This window comes from Dasypus novemcinctus, chromosome 18 (assembly GCF_030445035.2).
Source record: "Dasypus novemcinctus isolate mDasNov1 chromosome 18, mDasNov1.1.hap2, whole genome shotgun sequence".
Taxonomy (NCBI): domain Eukaryota; kingdom Metazoa; phylum Chordata; class Mammalia; order Cingulata; family Dasypodidae; genus Dasypus; species Dasypus novemcinctus.
Genome location: NC_080690.1, coordinates 20,337,264 through 20,359,366, shown reverse-complemented (window position 1 = coordinate 20,359,366; position 22,103 = coordinate 20,337,264). Strand labels below are relative to the sequence as shown.

General features: G+C 40.2%; 1 protein-coding gene across 2 annotated transcripts; it reads right to left on the bottom strand.

Moving 5' to 3' along the window:
- Window positions 1-9,159: 9,159 nt before the first annotated feature.
- NQO1 (NAD(P)H quinone dehydrogenase 1) lies at window positions 9,160-21,813 on the bottom strand. Of its 2 annotated transcripts, none has more exons than XM_004468117.5 (6): window positions 21,607-21,813; window positions 15,605-15,769; window positions 15,365-15,495; window positions 11,776-11,889; window positions 10,947-11,048; window positions 9,160-10,064 (listed from the first exon to the last, which is right to left on the bottom strand). In XM_004468117.5, the coding sequence occupies exons 1-6, from the start codon at window positions 21,611-21,613 to the stop codon at window positions 9,759-9,761; spliced, it is 825 nt and encodes a 274-aa protein (XP_004468174.2). In that variant the 5' UTR covers window positions 21,614-21,813; the 3' UTR covers window positions 9,160-9,758. The 2 variants fall into 2 exon arrangements, with proteins under 2 accessions (XP_004468174.2, XP_071065201.1); XM_071209100.1 differs by having other exon boundaries at window positions 21,220-21,625.
- Between the last annotated feature and the right edge of the window lie 290 nt (window positions 21,814-22,103).

The window sequence follows — 22,103 nt, the reverse complement described above, 5'->3', positions numbered from 1 at the left end:
TGTGTGTGTGTGTGTGTGTGTGTGTTTTCCTTATCATTCCATCATATATCCATACCAACATGGGAAAAAATAATTGAAGTCATATTTTGTTTCTGAGCTTTATCATGTTAGCCTTTGTAATTAGATTATCATGTTGTTCTTTAGCAAATACAAACTTGTTTTAGCCAGTCTCCCTATGACAGGTTTTTAAAGGGCTTTGTGTACTATAGAAGCAGTATTAATGAGGGGTTTTCCTTTCTTCCTTCTTTCCCTTCCCTCCCTCCCTCTCTCCTACCCTCCCTCCTCTCCCTTCTTTCTTTCCTTTTTTTGTAATATTTTTTATGTTGTAGTTAGGAAGTGATGTTTAAGCCATTATAAATATTTGTTTTAGAAAAGTGAAATTTTTCAGAAACATCTACAAATAAACACCAGATAAAAATGTTTTATTAATTAAAATCTCAAATTCACTGTAAATATTCACTAGGAGGAATCTGAGAATTTTCATTTTTCTGATGAAAATTCCTAATTATTTTTTTCTAATCAATTAAAAAATATATGGGTCCTATTAGCCTTACTCTGCTTCATGACCATAGACTTCATCCCTAACCAAGATAGTCATTTTGTATCTGCATGTCTTTGATTATTTGGAGGGACTTAATGAAAGAGAAAGACAGCATAGTTCAGAAGATTTACTAGAAAAATAGCTCACAGTATATACCTAGTAGGTGGGTTAGTTAGTACACTCTTATAACATATATTAAAAAGAGGTTTTCTTCATTGTGTATTTGTGTCACTAAAGCTAAATTGTGGAGATAGTGTTCATAATTAAATATCTTTTATAAATTGTCCCAGTGCTCTAATAATTTCTTTAATCCCCATTTAATTTCATGCCATGCTAGTCTCATTTATTAATAAAATTATGTTTTCACTCTACTTCCTCTTTCAGGAAATTTTTTAAATTGCTATTTTATATCTAAATTAACTGCTTATAGAAAAGTGCCTTTTTACTTTGGTAGTGCCCTCTTCCTACAATTTCAGTTTTCACTATTGCCAAAAACTGTAAACAAAGCAGTTTTTATAGGTCCCAATTTTTAGTTTTTCCATTTTATCCATTCTTTTCTTTATTTCTGGATCACCATAGAACACTTCATAAGCCTCTAATTCCCTTTAACATAAGAATAACAGAAAAGATGCATTATTAGAATTACTCCTTTGAGGGAGGGTAAGTAAAAAGTTACAGAACCATACTATTTTGACTTATATTAACTATAAATTTGGTTTCATCTCAACCAACTAATGATAGATTTTATGTGAATGCTATAGAAATTTTTACTATTTGTGAGACTCCTTGCACACAGATGTGTACAGATAAAGTTCAGGAAGGAAGTGTTTAAAGCATCTGCTCTGATCTTAATTCAACAGACAAAAAAACAACACTCAGACATAGTTTAGGCAAAGCCTGATAATGTCAATTTCTCTAATGAGATATGGATCAAGTAATTCATTATGGTGGACTTCTTGTCCATCAAAACCTCAGTTAATCTATCTAGGGAAAATTGTGTCAAAGAAAATGAAGTAGTTTCATCTGAGTTCCTTTAGAACTAAGATAATTTCTTTCAACCAGATGCAATAAATTGAGTGTCCCTCTGGTTTTTGTTCATTTTGCCCATGTTCTAGCTCCTTACCACAATTGGTGGTGTCTGAATAAAGGGCCATCAGCAACAGATCAGGATGATGGTTGGAGTAGAGCTGCTTTCCCTTTGTGAGTATTTCCATGACTGTTAGTGGTACCGAAGACTGCAAACCTTTATGCTGTATTCTTAATAATCTATTGATATAAAGCACTTTAATCATTCTAAATAAGCCAAGAATACTGTATAATGATGATTTCTTTTTAATGAATAAATCTTATTTAGAATACTTACGTTCCTTTTTATATTGGATAGCTAACTTGGTATGAGAGTTATGTGGATATTTTCTAAAATGACGCTATAGTAGGTATGCCTTTGAAATACCTGTAAGTATTTAAGTACATAAGGGGAGATTATTACACTCTAGCAAATCATTTTAGAGACATTAAAAATCTCAGCTTGCTTATCTATATATTTGAGAGTTAATTAAAACCAACCCTTTTCCTATATATTTCCCATGTCATATATAAGAATATTATAGTATATAGTTTTCTAAATACATATTTTTGGCTAAATCAGTGGTTCTCAAAATATGGCCCACCAGCCAGCAACACTGTCACCTGGGAACTAGTTAGAAATGCACATTCTTGAGTCCAGTCCCAGACATAATTAAATCACTGTTGGGAGTGGGACCCAGCAATCTGTGTTTTAACAAGCCCTCTGCATGATTCTAATGCACATTTAGGCTTGCAGATCACTAATGTAACCTATACATAGATCTAGAAATTTTTTTTTCACTCATACAAATACAGTTATACATTGTTCTTTAGTAAAGTCAGCATAACCTGGTTATCCATTATCATTTATCGGCAATGATAATTTGTTCTCAGTACTGCCTACAGGAATATAGTATAGTTTATGTACATATATGGTTAGTCTGATTATTGATATTCAGTTTAGTTTGGCATTTTCCTACCACTTAAAAGTTTACATTAAATGACGGAGTAATATACCTAGGTGCAATGTTCTATATGTCTTTTAATTGTTAGGACCTTTAAATAGTTAATATAATTGACGGGTGCTAATGTCTCCTGTATATCCATAAAATGGGTACATTGTGGGCAGTGATAGAATACAGGCTTTCTTTTCATTGCCCTTTACTTTACCAGCAGACCATAATTTTGCTCTGGCTAGACCAACTCTCAGCAAAATTGTCATTCCCTTCATTTATATTTGTATCTGAGGAGTAAGCAAGATGGCTGGCAGGTCAACATAGCACCTCATTTTATTTCTTATTTTCAATAAGTAAAACTTATTTAAAAGTAGCTTTCTTTGTATAAGAACTGATACAGTAGAGATACAGTTATCGTAGGGAGCATATGCTCCAGACAAAAGTTATTTGCTAAAATAAGTATTAAAATAATGCATTACATAATTTGGGCATTTTTCCCTTCTCAATTGTACATATCATGGCAAATGTAAACTTTTACTACAAGATAAGTAGATATGTTCATTTTAGCTTCCCTACATAATTTCAACACTTTATAATTGTTTTAATCTTCCACTGTTTACAAATAACCAACTAATTCATGAAAAATTCACATTTCAGAATAAAAGTATCTTAAATGTAAACTCACTTTATATCATCATTATGACTATATTTAATACTGGCAGTGGAAATACAAGTGGCTTACTCTACAAACTTTGGTGCTGGCATATACATAGGCAAACTGTTGGGAGATGCTCTAGTTATGTTCCAACTTTCTTGTTCCCCTTCTCTCTTCCCACTTTATTGTGTAATATTTTCTGTACTCAAAGTATTCTACCACAATTCTATTTAACTATATAATTTGTAATACCCCTTTAATAAGCCCCATGTTTAACCATAAATTTTGATCACCCCTGCCTTTTTTTTCCAGAAGTCATTTGCCTGATATGAAATATTTTGTAGGGATTGCTTATTATTATTATTATTATTATTAGGACAACATACACACACACACAATCTCAGATGTTGGAGAGTTGGTTTGGAATCAGACTTCTGTGTCCAACAGAGAACTGTCCTGTACTGAAGTGTTTGTGACTTTGGTAGCTGTAGACTGATTCCAGTGAAGCTGAGCTAATTTCTGATCTTATAAATGTATCATCTCACCTTGTTCTATTCCTAGTTGATAAGCTCCAAGTAGACGCTACTTGTTTGATAACTTTTATTGTTTCAGTCACTTCTTTTACTCAGTTTTTAAATAAGTATCCTACAAATATTTCATTAACCTGTTCTCAAGTGGTCTAGTTACCGTTCTGCCATTTCAATTTTTTATTTAATTTTCTTTGCTTGAGCATACTTATCAACCACTGAACTGCCTTCTTTCATTGTCCTGCAATGATGTAAGGGTTACATTTTTGTGTATATGGCTTTCATAGTTGGGATTTCAGAGCACTGATACCAGATGTTTTCAGTTTCTTCTCTGGGGGAATTTCATTTGCATCTATGTTTTTAGCTATCTGTGATAACTTGTTAAATATTAAAAAAGATATTTTGCTTCTATTGGAACATTTGTATACTCGCAACTATATTTCTGTAAACAGCTGCAGTCAAAAATAAAATATTGAAAGTTTTCATTTTGCAGTGGTTAGCTGTCTTTTGTTCTCAAACTTTGTGATTGAATTAATGTCCATAAATAAAAATACTGAGCAACACAAGTGTGTGGCTAAAATTAAATCATTAAGAAAGAGATATGAAATATGGAAATATTTTTGAAGTTACTTTGTGCCTACTATTTTGCCACAGTACAAATGACTTAGTATGACAGAATTTTTTTTCTTAGTTTAAATATATTTAATAAAGTAATATATACATATGGTAGTAAATCATGTAGTATAGAGGTGCTTTCATGTGAACCAAACTTCCCCTACCCCTCAGTCCCACACCCAGAACACCAATCTCGTTTTATTTTTAAAGATTTATTTATCCCTGCCCCACCCCCTCACCGTGTCTGCTCTCTGTGTCTATTAACTGTGCATTCTGTGTCTGCTTGTCTTTAGGCAGCACCAGGAATTGATCCTGGCACTTTCCCAAGTGGGAGAGAGGTGCTCAATTTGTTGCGCCACCTCACTTCCCTACTGCATCTCTTGTCTCTCCTCTGTGTCTCTTTGTTGCATCATCTTGCTGCAGCAGCTCTTCACTCGGGCCGGCTTGCTGCATGAGCCAGCACTCTGTGTGGGCCAGTTCTCCACGCAGGCCATCTCCCCTTCCCCAGGAGGCCCCAGGAATCAAACCCTGGACTTCCCATATGGTAGATAGGAGCCAAATCACTTGAGTCACATCCACTTCCCTCTTTCTATTCTTTTGGTAATTGTTTTCATGTGTATAGATTAGTGTTTACCAGGCTGTGGTACATATAACCAGGAGAGATACTCAAAATCACTTTGTGATATACATGGATGAACATTATTTTTAAACAAATGTATTAGTGCACTAGAAGAAACATCCACATACCAGACTGTGGGAGGAAAAGTGAGTCAGAGATAAGTATTAATACAGATGATATATAGTTATCATGAATATGGTATCTATAAATAATAGTTTAAGAAACACTGCTTTTTTTTTTAAGATTTATTTATTTATTTAATTCCTCCCGCCCCCAGGTGTCTGTTCTCTGTGTCTATTTGCTGCGTCTTGTTTCTTTGTCCACTTCTGTTGTCATCAGCGGGCACAGGAAGTGTGGGCAGCGCCATTCCTGGGCGGCTGCACTTTCTTTCGTGCTGGGCGGCTCTCCTTACGGGGCGCACTCCTTGCGTGTGGGGCTCCCCTACACAGGGGACACCCCTGCATGACAGGGCACTCCTTGCGCGCATCAGCACTGCGCGTGAGCCAGCTGCACACGGGTCAGGGAGGCCCAGGGTTTGAACCGTGAACCTCCCATGTGGTAGACAGACGCCCTAACCACTGGGCCAAGGCCGAAGAAACACTGCTTTGAACAGTATGTTTATATCTTATCAAAATTTTAGGCAGTATCTGTTGATTCTGTGAAAGAATGACAATTTTTTTTTAACATCCAAATGTATACTTCTCAATGATTTGTCACTCTGGGAGACCATATATTTCAATAATGCTGCCATTGTTCTAAATAAAAGTTTTCTTTTGGCATTTACTGACTTTGACAGCACTGAAAAGGAGTAATAATTTCAAATATGAATATGAAATTATATACTTCAGTCCAAAAACAGCATCTGTGAGTAAAAGACTGCTCTGAATATGGAACTACAATGGGGTGTGGCTGCCAAAAGTCTGATGCAATCTTGGGTTACATGATTTTAAAAGTGGTGTCCAGAACAAGGGAGATAATTGTCCTACTCTAAGCTGGTAAGAGCACAGCTCTGTCATCTTAAAAGGGACAAATTCTTAGCAGCTATATAATGAGGCCTAGAAGAGAATTGGAACATCATTTATCTCCAGGACACAAGAGTGTCTCAATAAGTAAAAAAGCTACTGTAGTTTCTCAACAGTAACACTAATGGTCCTACTTTCAGAAAGAGATATTGATTGCTACTCTAGTGCTCTATTTTGTGGTGCCACTGTCTCTGTTGCCACTGAGGCAATATAATATAGTGGTTAAAAGAATGAACTCTTGCGTTTGCCTGCCTGGGTTGCACTCTGGCTCCAACTTCTCCATTCCTCAATTTCCATAGAACCCTACTCACAGGGTTGTTGCAAGAGTTAAGTAAATTAATCCATGTAAAATTATGTAGTTCTTCTACACAGTAAGCAACTAATAAATGTTACCTTGTGTTAGTATTAATAAGACTCTGCTCCTCTTCTGTCTTTTGTGCATAGGATCCCATACCCTTTTGCTTTTTCAAGAACACACATTTAATTGTCCTCACTCTCCAGCAGCAAAACCTTTTCTCTTTCAGAGTAATTCCCATTAGCATAAAATTTTGCCACAGCTGTTTCTTCAAAAATCTAATAAACAAAAATTATTACTACACATCCCCCCTCAACACAGTTTCTACTTTGTCCTCCCTTTCTCTCATGAACTCACTGCAATCACGTTTCATCACACCACTCTACCACAGGTAGTTATCAAAATCAATCACCAATGGCCTCCACATTGCGAAGTCCAACAGCCCATTCTCAGTCCTTATCTTACCTGGCTTGTTAGCAGTGTTTGACACACTTGATCTCTGCTTTCTTGAAGCACTTCCTTCACTTGGTTTTCAGGTCACCATACACCCTCGCCTCTCCTGCTTCACTGGCTACAGCTTTTCACTCTTAACCTTGGAGAGCCCTAGAGCTCAATCATCAGATCTCTCTCATAACTCAAATACGAGGTGATCTCATCCAGTCTTGAGCTTTACATGCCATCTTAAGTGCTCCCAATGTGTATCTCTAGCCATAATTTCTCCCTTACCTCCAGGTTCATAGTATCCAACTGCCTACTTGACAACTTCACTTGGCTGTTTTGATAGACATTTCCAACATGCCATGTCCAAAGCCAAATTCTGATTGCACTCTCCAACCCTTCACTCTTGCTCCAAACGCCAGATGCTTCCTTATCCCCACAAATAGAATCTCCATTATTCCGGTTGCTTAGTCCTAAATACATTTGAGGTTTTTTTATCCGTCCTAGATCCAACCTCTCATCATATCTTGTTGCCTCGAACTTTGAAATATATCCAGAAGTCAACCAGCTCTTAACACCTCTCTTACTATCACCCTGGTCCACAGCATGTGTTGCCTAGACTATTTTAAGTTTCCCAACAAGTGTCCCTGCTTCCATCCTTGCCCCTTATATTGGATTCCCCACATAACAGTCAGAGTTACCCTTTTTTAAACATGTCAGCTCACATTACACCTCTATTTAAAACCTTCTAGTGACTTCCTATTCTTAAATTCTTAGAATGTTTAAAAGACCCTATGTGATCTGATTCCTGCTACATAGCTGACCTTTCATTGGCCTGCCTTTCTCTGCTCTTGCTACTTCAACCACCTTTCTGTGCTCTAACATGTTAAGCAAGCTCTTGCCTCAGGGGTTTGCATTTGACTTCCCTCCTGCCTGGAATGCTCTTTCTTCAGAAGCGACATGTCTTACTTTCACTTTATCAGATCTCTGCTCAAATGTAGCTTTCTCAAGAGGTTTGTCTTGATCACCCTGTATAAAATGAAACATCCTCATTTCATATCCTGTCTTCTTACTCTGCTTTACTATTCTTAGCACGGATCACCACCTGACATATTGATTTGTTCATTTAACTATCTTTCTTCGCTAGATTGCAAACTCCATGAAAGCAGGTGCTTTGTTTTGTTCATTGCTGTATCCCCATTGCCTGGAAGAGTGCTGGCATATTGACTGGATAAATCAGAATAAATTGATATGACATAATCAGATATATCAGAATGAGACTGCCTTGTGGCATTTGTTTACTGCCTTCTTTCTGTGATTTTCTTGGTTTCTACACCACTCTCTTTTCTGGCCTCTCTGGTGTGTCTTCAAATTCCCTGAGAGGATTTGAATAGGTGGGTCTATCACCATTCAGTAAAAAGCAGCCCTCTTGGGTTAGCTCTCAAGCCAAGTCACCTTATAGACATCTGGTCATAATTTATTATAGAACTTCTGATCCCATCTTACCCAGTAGAATTCCACCTTTTCCCAAATGCCTCTATCACTAGCCAAATCCAATAAGTGTGATGAGTCTCTTCTGTAGAAAAGAATTGTATGGATTTGATTCAGAACTTCAGAAATTTACACAAAGTTGCAATGAAGATGAAGGTGTACTGATACACAAAGCTTTCTTCCATTGTGGATATCGCAGAGGGAAAAAATATCCAGTGCTAGTCAGCATTTGGTAAGTGAAATTCTCTGGCCTGACACCATCATTTCCTTAGCAGGTAAGAGGCTGTTTTCAGTTCTACCCAACCTTGCTGGGCGTAATTGCTTGTTTTCTTTCAGTTTACCACAAGAGGGCGATATTTAATCAGGTTCAACTTGATTTACAGAATCAGTGGAAACGAGGAAACACTTCAACAATTTAAGTAGTAAATTAGATTAACTGTTCACCAAAGGTAGCAATCTAGACTTACAATTTTATCCCAAGTCATAGGAGCAGAACATATCCTTAAAAGAAAAGTTGCCAGTTTAGCAATAGTACAGAATATAACTTTCCAGAAGTTTGTATAGATTGGAAATAAAGTACTTTTTGTAGAAGGCTGACTACAAGACTTCAGTTATTGGTAAAATTTGTAAAATTATTTAGTGGTGGGAACAGGGGTGGTAGTAAATTAAGTGATTTTTATGGTCTCTCACAATCCCAAAATGATATAATTTCAAGTTTAGCAGAAAGTGTTATAAAATGATTATGGAATTTTAATGGTAATTAATACAAATTTTATCATTTTATTGACATGTTTTTGCAGCTGTACTCCCATTTTAAAATGCCTTATGTTGTTTTTAACTATTAGAGGTACTATTTCCTTTCTTGATTTCATTCAATGTAGCGCAGGTAGGGTATGTGTATATTGGTTTATTTATGAAAATATTAAATTAGAAAATTAGGATAAAAAAGAGACTTTAATCATTAAAAGATGTTTATGTGTTCTGTATACAAACAATAAAAGATGAAGGTAGAATAACATTTGCTTTCAGCAAATTAGTCATTGTGTAGTAATTAAAATCAATATATACCTCAAACAAGTATCAGATTACTAACTCCCAAACAAGTTAAGTCCCTTAGGTCAGACGGATTCAGCCATTTCTTTCTCTGAGCAATTTCTGCTCTGCCATAAACCATAGAGTCAATTAAAAAGAAAAATAGATAATTGAAGAGTTGGATGCTGTCTAGTCCTAAAAATTTAGCTCTAGAAGGATGGCCTTAAAGGATATTTTCTAGCATCTTCTCCCACCTTATGTCCTAAATGGCCTCTGGAGCCTAATCAGATTTTGGTCACACGGTGTGACAGCAATTGCTAACAGTCAGTTAAATTTAAAAATAAAGCTCTCCAAAAATGTATGAATGCAGTCTATTCTCTCTCCTATTCATTCCTCATGGAAAAAAGAAACCCAAATCTTAAAAACCAAAGCAAGTCAAAGAAGCCCAGGAAAGATAGCTATATATGGCTACATTTTAGAAGGAACGTAAGCCTTGTGAATCTTATTTTCTGGCTTTGATCTGGTTGTCGGTTGGGATGGACTTGCCCAGGTGATGGCCCACAGAAAGGCCAAATTTCTTGTTTTTCTGCTCATCTTGTACCTGTTTTTTCATTAAGAATCCTGCCTGAAAGTTTAGGTCAAAGAGGCTGCTTGGAGCAAAATACAATGGAGTCTCATCCCAAATATTCTCCAGGCGCTTCTTCCATCCTTCCAGGATCTGGATTCGGACATCTGCTGGAGTGTGCCCAATGCTATATGTCAGCTGAGGTTCTAAGACTTGGAAGCCACAGAAATGCAGAGTGCCACTCTGGGGAGAAAAAGTGCAGAAGCGAGTCACAGAACAAATCCTATACAGTTTCTACTATATACAAACAACAAAAGTTGGTCTGGGATTCTCAAATGAGACACTTCAATAAGAAGTCCTGAGGCTTCCTGGAGAATCAGTTCATAAATTCTCTCACCTTCTACTCTATACTTGCATGTTACCTATTTTAAACCTTGTCAGCTGTGTTCGACTTTAAATGAATCAACTCTTGAAACTGTGCCAGTCTGGGATCCTCTGCCAAAAGTGCCATAAGTTCTATTACATAAGGGATAATTTCAGCTTCTTGGCAGCTGACTCTTGCCAAGGCATGCAGATGTGCATTTTTCCACCTCTCACTCCAGATAACTAGATGATTTTTTAATAAATGATTCTTATAGATGACCGTTTCATTTACTCTTCTCACCAACTCCCTTCCTTCTAAGAGATTATCTTGATAGTCCAGTAACCATCAAAAAGCCCACTTCAGATTTCAGTTTTATTCATTTCTAAAACTGGCTGGACTAAGTCATTTCTTAAATTTTCACAGGTTCTAATATTCAGTGAGACTGCAACAGCAACTTGAAGAAAGACAGGAAGATTGGAGAGAGATGTCAGTCATCTGGAGAGAATCAGAACACATGGCCATACAAAACCCAGGTTCATCTGCACTAGTACTTGAACATGTGATACATGGACGTATTCTAGAAGTACAAGGGCCTCAGAAGACAGGCAATTTCCTAAAAGGAAGCTCCCTGTGGTTCTGCATCATTACTGTTCTTTCATCTGCACACCTCAGATCTGTTATCAGCTGCTATCTTGAGGTTTTGGATCTCATAGAAAGCTCAATTAACCAATTCCCCTGAAGGTTCATTGAAAATGAGGTACCTGAATTGGCCAGAGAATGATATTCATGTCCCCATGGACACCCTGCAGAGAGTACATGGAGCCGCTGCCACCTGTGGTGATGGAAAGTACTGTCTTCTTGTTCTTTAAAAGAAACAAAACAAAACAAAACTTCATAACCTTCCACATCTCCTTGGTGACAAGAAGTTAATGAAACAACCCCAGGGAAAAGAACAAACAAGTCTACCCTATTTGCTGTTTTTATTACTTCATACTTTGGCTCCTTTGACCTACACAAGATGACTCTGCAAATTTACCAGCCTAGAAGATGGTATACAGATAGGTAACCAGGGGCAAAACAAAGCAGGTCAAGGCTATCATGATAATGCAAAATCAGAGTTGACTGCTGGTTGCCTTACTTGCTATTTTTATCTGTCTCCCCTCAGTGATAGGCATGTATTAGATAAGACCTCTAAGCTAAAAGGTCTTGAATTATTTCTTGTGCAGTATATGGGTCTCAAAATAAAACGAAATACCAAACTACGGCAGAATTTAATTTTTTTTTTTAATTATGGGACATTTCAAGCACACATAAAGAAAACAGTATAATGATGCATCCATCACCCAGCTTCAGTTCTGAGTAGAAAACCATTCTAGTTTTATCTATTTCTCCCCCCCCCCCTTTTTTTTTCCTGGAGTATTATAAAGCAAATCCCATATATCACATTATTTCATCTATATCAACTTTATTATACATCTCTCCCAAAAGGCCTGGAACCTGATCTTAGTATCTAATTGTGCTCAAAACTCTTCCTCAGAACAGAATTTATCCAGAATCCAGTGGTTAGAGAAATCAGAACCATCTACCTACCCGGAAAGGTCCCTTATCATACATGGCAGCATAGGAGTAAGCAAATTCCCCTAAGAGCACTCGCTCAAACCAGCCTTTCAGAATGGCAGGGACTCCAAACCACTGCAGCGGGAACTGTGGGACAAAAGGCACCAAAAAGGTTAGGTCAGGGATGCCCCCAGTGCAGAAGAAACCTCTGGGCACTTAGCTGTAGCCCATGATGTCACAGTGGGGGAACTCTTCCTTCAGGACTTTGTCGTTCCTTGTGAGAGTTAGTACATTAAAGAAAAAAGAAAATTATTGCCCTTTGTCAATCAACACTCCTGTTTCTGCCTAAGGATACAATATTAGGTGTCTGAAAAAAAGTCACATGCAAATAAGATTTATTTATATGAAATCACATTTGGCAGTAAAGTCTGAATAGCAAGGATAGCAGGGAAGGTTTGCTTTGTTGTGTGATACCTAAATCAGTATTGTCCCAAGAGCTTGCTTTAGTAGGTATGGTATGAAAAAACAAGACATGTACCTTGTGCTCAAAGATGTAAATCATATCATGTAGACTAAACAAAACCAATCCCAAATGCAAACAAATGATCGGTTTCAAAGGGTTATCAGTGACTTCCCATCAGAAAGTCTTTCTTGGTCCCTTGTCCTGATACAAACAGAGTTAAGGACTACACCAATATTTCTTCTTCTCCTTGCTTCCTGATTTAAAGATAATGACAATTGGAATATATCCAGAGGGGGAGGGGAAACTAAGACAAAGTAATTTTAGGACTTTTATAGCTTTCTCCATTATTTGAAGGGTTGTTGACTTACAGAAAGGGGGCTAAGGAGGTAATGTTTTTGTTTGTTGTTTTGGGAGGTAGGGTTCTATGACAGAAAGAACACAGGACAGGGAGATATTTGTGTTCTATTCCTGAATCTGCCACTAATTAGACAAGCTAAACAAGCCCCCTAGCTTCTAAGTTTCCTTTGCTTCATCTATAAAAAGAAGAGCCTGGATGATCTCTGGTAGCGTCTCACATCCTCCCATCTATAACTCCAATTGTGAGAGGCCAAATCTACAGCATTCAGGATCAACGATGTTTTATAAAGGTTGTTTAGGGATAATTTGACCCCCTGTGAATGTTCTACAGTCAAAGCTGAAAATGGGATTTGTTGATTCGGTGGGTATTAAAGTTCACACTCCCTCAAGTTGTTCTTGGAGAAGAGAAAAATGAGCAAGGGCTAGCCCCTATGGCACCTTGTTATGAATTAAGGCACTCCTTCAAGGTACTTTTTTTCCATGTTGCAAGACTATCATAATATACAGATTTTTCTAGAATAAGACATTTTTTGGGAAACGGACTTTGGCCCAGTGGTTAGGGCGTCCGTCTACCACATGGGGGGTCCGCGGTTCAAGCCCCGGGCCTCCTTGACCCGTGTGGAGCTGGCCCATGCGCAGTGCTGATGCACGCAAGGAGTGCCCTGCCACGCAGGGGTGTCCCCCGCGTAGGGGAGCCCACACGCAAGGAGTGCACCCATAAGGAGAGCAGCCCAGCGTGAAGGAGGGAGCAGCCTGCTGAGGAATGGCGCCGCCCACACTTCCTGTGCCGCTGACGGCAACAGAAGCGGACAAAGACGCTGCAAAAAGACACAGAAAACAGACAACCGGGGGAGGGGAGGGGAATTAAATAAATAAAAAGAAATCTTTTTTTAAAAATTTAAAAAATTAAAAAAATAAAAAATAAAAGACATTTTTTGTCATCTGTCAGCAAACAGGCAGATAAAAGTAAAGTATGCAAATCTGTAATATGTACCTTGACTTTAGATGTGGCATTACTTTGCAGTATACAACCTGTACAATTGTACTAATAGTGAAGAAAACATATGCATCAAGTAGAAACTAAATATAAAGGCCATTAAAATCCTTTCCAATTCTAAAATATGATGATCCTGAGATGCAGAACTGAAAGCTGCTACAGCAGCTGCCTTGGCTCCACTAGGATGCAGAGAAAAATGTAGATCAAGAAAGCGGGAAACGGACTTTGGCCCAGTGGTTAGGGCGTCCGTCTACCATATGGGAGGTCCGCGGTTCAAACCCCGGGCCTCCTTGACCCGTGTGGAGCTGGCCATGTGCAGTACTGATGCGCGCAAGGAGTGCCCTGCCACGCAGGGGTGTCCCCCGCGTAGGGGAGCCCCACGCGCAAGGAGTGCGCCCGTGAGGAAAGCCGCCCAGCGTGAAAAGAAAGAGCAGCCTGCCCAGGAATGGCGCCGCCCACACTTCCCGTGCAGCTGACGACAACAGAAGCGGACAAAGAAACAAGACGCAGCAAATAGACACCAAGAACAGACAACCAGGGGAGGGGAGGAAATTAAATAAATAAATAAATCTTTAAAAAAAAATAAAATAAAATAAAAAAAAAAAAGAAAGCATCTCGGAAAGCGGACTTGGCCCAGTGGATAGGGCATCCGTCTACCACATGGGAGGTCTGCGGTTCAAACCCCGGGCCTCCTTGACCCGTGTGGAGCTGGCCCATGCGCAGTGCTGATGCGCGCAAGGAGTGCCGTGCCACACGGGTGTCCCCCACGTAGGGGAGCCCCACGCGCAAGGAGTGTGCCCCGTAAGGAGAGCCGCGCAGCGCAAAAAAAGTGCAACCTGCCCAGGAATGGCATCGCACACATGGAGAATTGACGCAGCAAGATGACGCAACAAAGAGAGACACAGATTCCGTGCTGCTGACAACAACAGAAGCGGACAAAGAAGAACATGCAGCAAAATGGACATAGAGAACAGACAACTGGGGGTGGGGGGGAAGGGGTGAGAAATAAATAAAAATAAATCTTTAAAAAAAAAAAAAGAAAACATCTCATCTTTTGGGGTACTGGCTAACAGCATGTGGCTTTGATTCATACCAACAGGCTTGGGGGTAGAATAAAGGACTTCAAAGGTTGGAGTCTTTGCAGCTGGATGAATAACTGCAAAAGCCTTAGAGGGCATCACCGTCATTGTGAAGTTTCCAGTGTCATATACTTTCCATGTTAGTATCAAAATGCTAGGTGGAATTAGTAAAAGCAAAGTCATTAAGTATAGCCTGGTACTTGGAGGAAGGATGATGGACAAGGTGCCCAGACAGGTCCAGTATATTCTGCCAAATGGTGAGGCAAATTCAAGGAGAAGAAAGGCCATAGTTTGCTGTTGAAACACATTAAAAGTGAGGTAAGGCACATTTCAGCCGGGAGGCTACAACAGCAGATAAGTCAATCCCTTATGCATCATACCATAATCTATGTAGGATGCTTAAGGAAAGAAGGAGAGAACTACAAAGTGAAAGATATCATCAATATACCACCACTAATTAAAGGGAAGATTAGGCACACAGAGGAGAACAAAGCTCCAGGCTTACATTTCATCAGTGCAGTCATGTTCATATACCCAAAGAGTAATATAGCCAGATCCATGATATCCACAAATCTGTGCAATACTGCACCTTTGAAGTATTCACTCATTTTCAGAAAATGTAGTAAAATTATCAAATGACTTCTCAGATCGCATAGTTAAGTAGTGACAGCTCTAGGGCAATAAGAACTCAGGTGTCCCAACACCACTTCTGGTGTCTTTCCATACCTGAAATATCACAAGGTCTGCAGCTTCCAGCTTCTTTTGTTCAGCCACAATATCTGGACTCAGACGGCCTTCTTTATAAGCTAGAACAGACTCAACAGGATACTGGAAGTTCTCAGCATCCTTCAATTTACCTGTAGAGAGGAAAAAGAGAGGCTGAGGACAGAGGGGCCCAGGTTGGGCCAGAGAACCCACAGCCAAGGAGTTTACAAAGATCTAATTAGAGCAAAGAGCTGATCTTACCGGTGATGTCATTTTTGGAAATGACGGGATTGAAGTTCATGGCATAGAGGTCTGACTCAGCGACTTCCCATCCTTTCTTCTTCAAAGCCTCGACAGCAGCCTCCTTCATGGCATAGTTGAAGGAAGTCCTTTCTGAGTGAGCCAGGATGATCAGTGCTTTTCTGACTATTATTGAGACACACACAAGACACATGGAAAAGATCAGTCAACAACCAGCAAAGTTTCAGCTACAGGGGGCCAGGATCCATACTACAGAATATTGTACTGTTAATAAGAATGAGTTAACCATATGCAGTGACCCAGAAAGATAGTTACGATATATTGTTCTTTTTCTTTCTTTCTTTTTTTTGCAGTACCAGGGGCCAGGGATTGAACCTACAACCTCATATGTTGGAATCTGGCACTCAACCACTGAGCCACATCAGCCTGCCTAAGTTGGTTTTATTGTTTGTTTTGCTTGTTGTTTTGCTCTTTTGTTTATTTTTCAGGAGGCAGTGGGAACTGAACCTGGGACCTCCCGTGTGGGAGGCGGGCACTCAACTGCTTGAGCCACACCTGCTCCTGCTATATTGCTAACTAATAAAAAGCAAGTGCATGTGACTTTGTCAGACATTAGGTTATACAACCCAGCCTCTGCTGCCAGAAATACACTTTCTCCTTAAAAGTACCAATTAATAAAGCAGTCGTTTTGATTCAGCAGGAAAAGTTACTAATAAATGGTGTTGACATACTTAATTAGCCATTTGCATAAAAACAAAATTATCCCCCTAGAAAACTATTATAGGTGTTAGAAATCAGTATAGTGGTTATCCTTCTCAGGAGGGCTAGTGACTGGTAGGGCACGCGAGGGGCTTTCGGGGTGTCGGCAGTGTTCTGTTTCTTGATCTGGGTGCTGATTACACAGGTGTGTGTTCAGTCTGAGAATTCACTGAGCAGTAACTTCAAACTTGTGCACCTTCTATGTGTCTATTTTATTCAATTAAAATTTTTTTAACTTATCCCACTAACATACTACATTTAGCAATAATTTTGGGATAAAGACCTAAATTTTTTTTAAAACTTATAAAATAATAGAAGATTAAAGGGAGAATTTATAAACCTCTGAGTGGGGAAGACTTTTTAAGAAAGAACAGAGATTCAGAAGCCATGAAGGACAGATAAAGGCACATAAAATTTTTTTTTAATGTGTTTAGCAAAAGGCACCATAAACAAAGCCAAAAGGCAAATAATCAACTAGGAGAAGATATTTGCAACTCTAGCCACAAAGGGTTAAAATCCCAAAGAATGCCTACAAATGAAGTAATTAGGAAAAGACAGATAATGCAATAGAAAAATGGGACAAGGATATGAACATGCAATTCATAGAGGAGGAAATGCAAATGACAATAAGCAAATGAAAAGTGTCCTGCCTGGCCTGTCAAGAAAAGCAAATAAAAATGAGGGATAATTATTTACCCACCAGATTGGCAAAATAATCAACACCAATAGTATTAAGACTAGGAAAACTTACATTGCTGGTGGGAATATAATTGCCTTGGTCTTTTGGGAAACCAACCCGGCTGAATCTCTTAAAATTTTAAGGGCACATAAGTCTTTGATCTAGCACTCCAACTTTAGGGAATCTGCTCTACAAACTAAAAGCATCGGGACATAAGGATATATGAGCAAGGATGTGTAATGCACCATTCTTTTCATTGGCAAAAATTAGGTATAACTTGGCTGCCTATTAATGGGAAACATTTGAATAAATTATGGAATACCCATAGCACAGATTATTATGCTGTTAACAAGACTGAATATTTATAGTGATCCAGAAAGATATCTGTGTTACATAGCTAATTTATCAGATAAAAAGCAAGTGAAAGCGAATCCATTTTTATTTTTTTAAAAAAAGAAAGAAAAGAAAACAAGCTACATATATATGTATATAGATCTGCAAGTATATGGTATGAGGAGAAAAAGAAGTGGAATTATCACATTGAACCATTAATAGTAGATATTTTATATAAATAAGAGGTGGCAAGGGCATAGAGGCAGAGGGGAATCTTGGTCTACCTTTTAGATTAATAAAGTTGTTACATAAGCAGACTTAATATTTTTCAATTTTTATTTTAGTAACATATATACGACCTAAAATTTCCCCCTTTAACCATATTAAAATATTTAATTCAGTGCTGCTAATTATAGTCAAAATGTGCTACCATCACCATTCTCCATTATCAAGACCTTTCTATCTCCACTAAAAAAAAACTGTACCAATTAAGCATGCTTTACTTGGCCAATATTTCATGAGTGCTTACTACTTGCCAGGCACTAGTGTTTTTGCATTCATTCTCAATAGTCACAACAACTCTGAGGCTGAAAAAGTTATTTCCCCCATATTAACTGAGGCACAGAAAAGCAACTGGCTCAGCTTTACACAGTAAGTGGTAAGTGGAGCTGGAATGACTTAAAATATAGAGATACATGTGTACATGCAACAATGTAATGGGAGTGAGTGAGGGCAGTGCCAGAGAAAGGAAGTTTATCACCATGAGTCCTCTTAATCATTTGTGCCACGATCTCCTCCCTTATTGACTATTAACAGTGGCCACTGGAGCTGAGAGAGAAAGCATCTGTAGCTATTTTGTAACACTAGCTGAAACTAGAAAGGCGCATTTACACCTTCAGTTGCTGTCCTGCTTTTGTTATTAATCCCACCTGGTATAGGCAGTGCCTCGAGTTAATTCAGGCAAGTGTAAACTTCAGCTGCCAGCCTACTAAACAGGGAGTTGCCTTAGTCCTTGGGTTTGGTGCTCTTTGAACTAAGACTGGTGGAATATAAATCTAACAATGATGTAAATACTATAGAAGTGACCTATCTGTTTGTGCCTAGGAAAATGGCAAGGATCTCCGGAGGCTGCCTCAACAAATTCCTGCCCCTTTCTGACTGACTCATGGATTTAACACTACTGGGAAAAACATGAGTATATTAGGCTCTGGCATGCATTTTCTTTGTGATTTACTGTTACATTAGTCATACTGTTTTTTACTGAACACTCCTTGGTCATTTTTCATTCTCTTGGAAGACTTCTTTATTGTCAGTATGAACAAGCACTTCCTAACGTGGTAAACCTATAAAGACACTTCAGAAAATGAGAAAGGCAGGATACCTACTCTTAATTTCAAGGAGCTCACCATTTAAATTGGCTATAGGCATGCCTGTCACCATAAATAAATAAATAAATACGTAAATAAATAAAGTAAGTAAGACTATTTGCAATGAAGGAAACCAACCAAAATTCAATCTTTGGAAAACCTAAGAACAACACAATAGAAAAATGGGCAAAGGCCATGAACGGCAATTAACAGAACATTCATGCTTATTTGCCAAAGGTAAAAGGTACACAGCAGAGGGTCTGCTATCCAAACTTAATAATGACATTATCACTAGCTCCAGGTCATTTTTCATGGACAAACGTGAGTTTTCTAGGCTTGGAGTCAAATAGATCCGGGTTCAGTTTCCGGCCCTGCCACATAACCAGCTTTTGAACCAGGAACAAGTCAGACTTTCAGAGAATCAATAGAGGTGATAAGACACATTCGCAAATAACTAGAGTAGAACGGCATTACTTTGATAGGAGAGGGAAGAGACGATGTCCCACAGAGGGAAACTGCTTGCTCTGGGGAGGGCAGACTGGAGAAGGCCTTCAGGCAGAGCAGCCAGTTGCACTGAGTCTTGAAGGACAAGCTGGAATATTCTCAGTACCTTCAGTTTAACATTCATTCCTGCTTGTCATGTTTGTCATTTACCCCTCTGCGGCTACCATATCTAACACAGCTCTGTCTTCCTCACAGCCGAGTGCCTTGCTGCTTACAGCACTTAGTGTAGCTTTGTCAAGGTATCTCTCTCCCCATACTGGTTTGCTCTCAGATCTCCATCCCGATGAAATATGCTCCCCAAGTTCTGTCTCACTTCTGTGTGCCCAAAAGCCCTTGTTCCTTCCCTACTGTCCTATGTTTCTCTATTTCCTCCCTAGGTCCACACCAGCCAACTCTTCTTTTCCCCTCCTGAATTGCTAATGTTCTCACTAGTCAATCCTCCCAACATCTCCTTCTGCTACAGCCGTAGCCCTTCTGACATTCACTCCACATTTGTTTACTGAGTGCTTGCCAGCACTAGACACTTGAGAGATGGTAGGGTACAAAGCAGACATGTTTTGTCCTCGGCCACGTACATTCTAGTGGCCAAAGCATCCTGGCTATACACTGGGAGCTGACCTCTGTTCTCTTCTATTATTCCAACATTCCTACCTCGGGCCAATCTGAAACTAAGAGTTTTTACTAACCTTCCAAATTATACTACACTTCTGTCAAGTTGCAGCTGCAGTTTCACTGATGAACAACATATAGTCAAACTGAATGACCAAACAAACAAACAAACAAATAAATCAAACTGGCAGGGAAAGAAAGGGATTGTAGTACTTCATTTTAATTCAGAACATGCCTAGCTATCATTCCCAGTAAAAGATCTATTACTGGCCTTTTTGGCAGGAGGAAGAAACAATCAAGGAAATGGTATAAGAAAGAAGGGGAGGCCCTCCAATCAGTTTCGTGTATTCTGACTCTGTGCCCTGGTCTCACTTGAATCCTCATGGGAAATGCATGTGAGTCAGATGCGTCTATTAATTGCAAACAAATGCCCTGTATGCTTCAATCAACCTCATGATTCGTTTAGCCAGGTAGAAGTAATACTAGTTATGTAAGCCATGTAAGCCATTTCCCTCATTTTCCACCCTACCCCTGACTATTTCTTTTAAGCCACACATAAATAGAGCATTCAATAGGACTGGAAAATAGGAAAGAGTTCCAGCCCTTGCATGGGTATGGGGGGCAGTGTCCCTCCAGGCAGCTAAAGAATGAAGTAGTGGGTCACAGCAGCTAACTTGCTTTCTGGATGCTTTATCGGCTGTCAAAATCCCCTTCGCCTGCAGTCTGTCCAAATACTTCTGCTCTGGGCCACCCATCTCCTGTTGGGCTTCCAGTCCCCAGCCTCCAGCCCTTTTCTTAGGTATTCCTGAGGTTTGTCAACTGCAGAAGCAACCCCATTTACTTTTAGCATGATGAAATTTATTATGTACGATGTAGGAATGTGTGTTTCCAAAAGGCAGAACTAGGGTCAGAGCGAAAGACTTTACAGAAAAACAATTCTGTCCCAGTTGTGGAAATTGCTTGCTAAATCATAGCGCTGTCCAGTTTGAGTGAGGCACGAGGAAACGAAGCTCCCTGCCTCTGCAAGTGTTGAAGCTGGTCTAGGATTTAGAGGCCATTTATGTATCAGGAAGTCTGTTAGTGACCGCTAAGCACCCCCACGCTTATGATGGAGCAGGGAGGCTCTGTCACTCGTTAGGCAAGAAACGGACCCAATCCCAGTTTGCCCAATCCAAGAGTCTCAAACTCAAATGCCTCCAAGACCAGGCCGCGGGGGACGCGGGTTCTAGTGAACTAACTACAGGGAGAAGCTTCCTGCGAGCCAGCCCATCAACCACCGGATCTTCCAATTTCCCTCCCAAAGCTGGGAACCCACATTTTTCAACTGAAATCGCCTCTTTTAATGTTAGATGTCAGCAACTTACTCCAAAAAGTTTTAAACGGGAGGCCAAAATGACAGGGGCCCAGATTTGGCCTTTGACGGTCCGTCTCGACCTCTATTTTGGAGGGAGGTTTTGCTTCAAAGGTCTGGTTTCCCCTAAACGCCCTCCAGCGTTTACGCGCGCGGGGAGGGGGCAAGCTGCGACCCTGGGGTGGAAAGAGAAGTTCCCTCCGTTACGCCGTCTGCTCCGGACTCAGCCCACAACCGTAACCCCTTCACTTTTTTCGTTATGAGTTAAGGAACAAAGTTCCGGGGCAAGCCTCGAGAGGCGCAGACCCCTCTAGGCGCTCCTCCGGACCACGGAGGGCGCCGGAGCCGGCAGCTGCCGGAAGCCCTAGGCGCGGTCCCGGGCCGCCGCGGCCTCGCTTACCAGCCATGGCTCCGGCGGCGGCGCGGGCGCAGCTCCGGAGCGCTGATTGGCGGAGCCGCTGGTTGCCGGGGCGACCCAGGCCGGGGCAGGTTGCAGAGGCGGCGGCGCAGGCTGCACGCCGGGAAGCGTCGCTGGAGCTGCCCACAGACCTGCCCCTACTTTATACCCTACCCGGCCCTGCCCACTTTTGCTGGGCGACCCAAGGGCAGGGCCGGAAGTTTGGGCAGGAAATTTGGGTCCCGGGGCAGAGGGCAAAAGGCTCCACAGCTGCAGTTCTAGGGAGGAGGGCGAGTGGGGAGGTGGAGGGTGGGGAAGGCAGAGGGCTCCTGGGGGAGGAGTGGGAGCCATGCCCAACGGGACCCCGTCCTCAGAACACCAGGGGTTCCAGGACGGTCTCCGAAAGAGTCCGGGGCTCCTTCCTGGCTCTCCCCAGCGCCGGAAAATCGCCTTTGCTTGGGATGGGAAATAAGAGGTGCGGGCGGCTGCGGCTTTGAGCC

Excerpts from the sequence above, each read along its gene's own strand:
- NQO1 (XM_004468117.5), bottom strand. Across the intron at positions 15,496-15,604 it reads TTCCAAAAATGACATCACCG|GTAAATTGAAGGATGCTGAG; the intron begins GTAAGATCAGCT and ends TCCTCTCTACAG. Across the intron at positions 11,890-15,364 it reads CAGACCTTGTGATATTTCAG|TTCCCGCTGCAGTGGTTTGG; the intron begins GTATGGAAAGAC and ends TTTGTCCCACAG.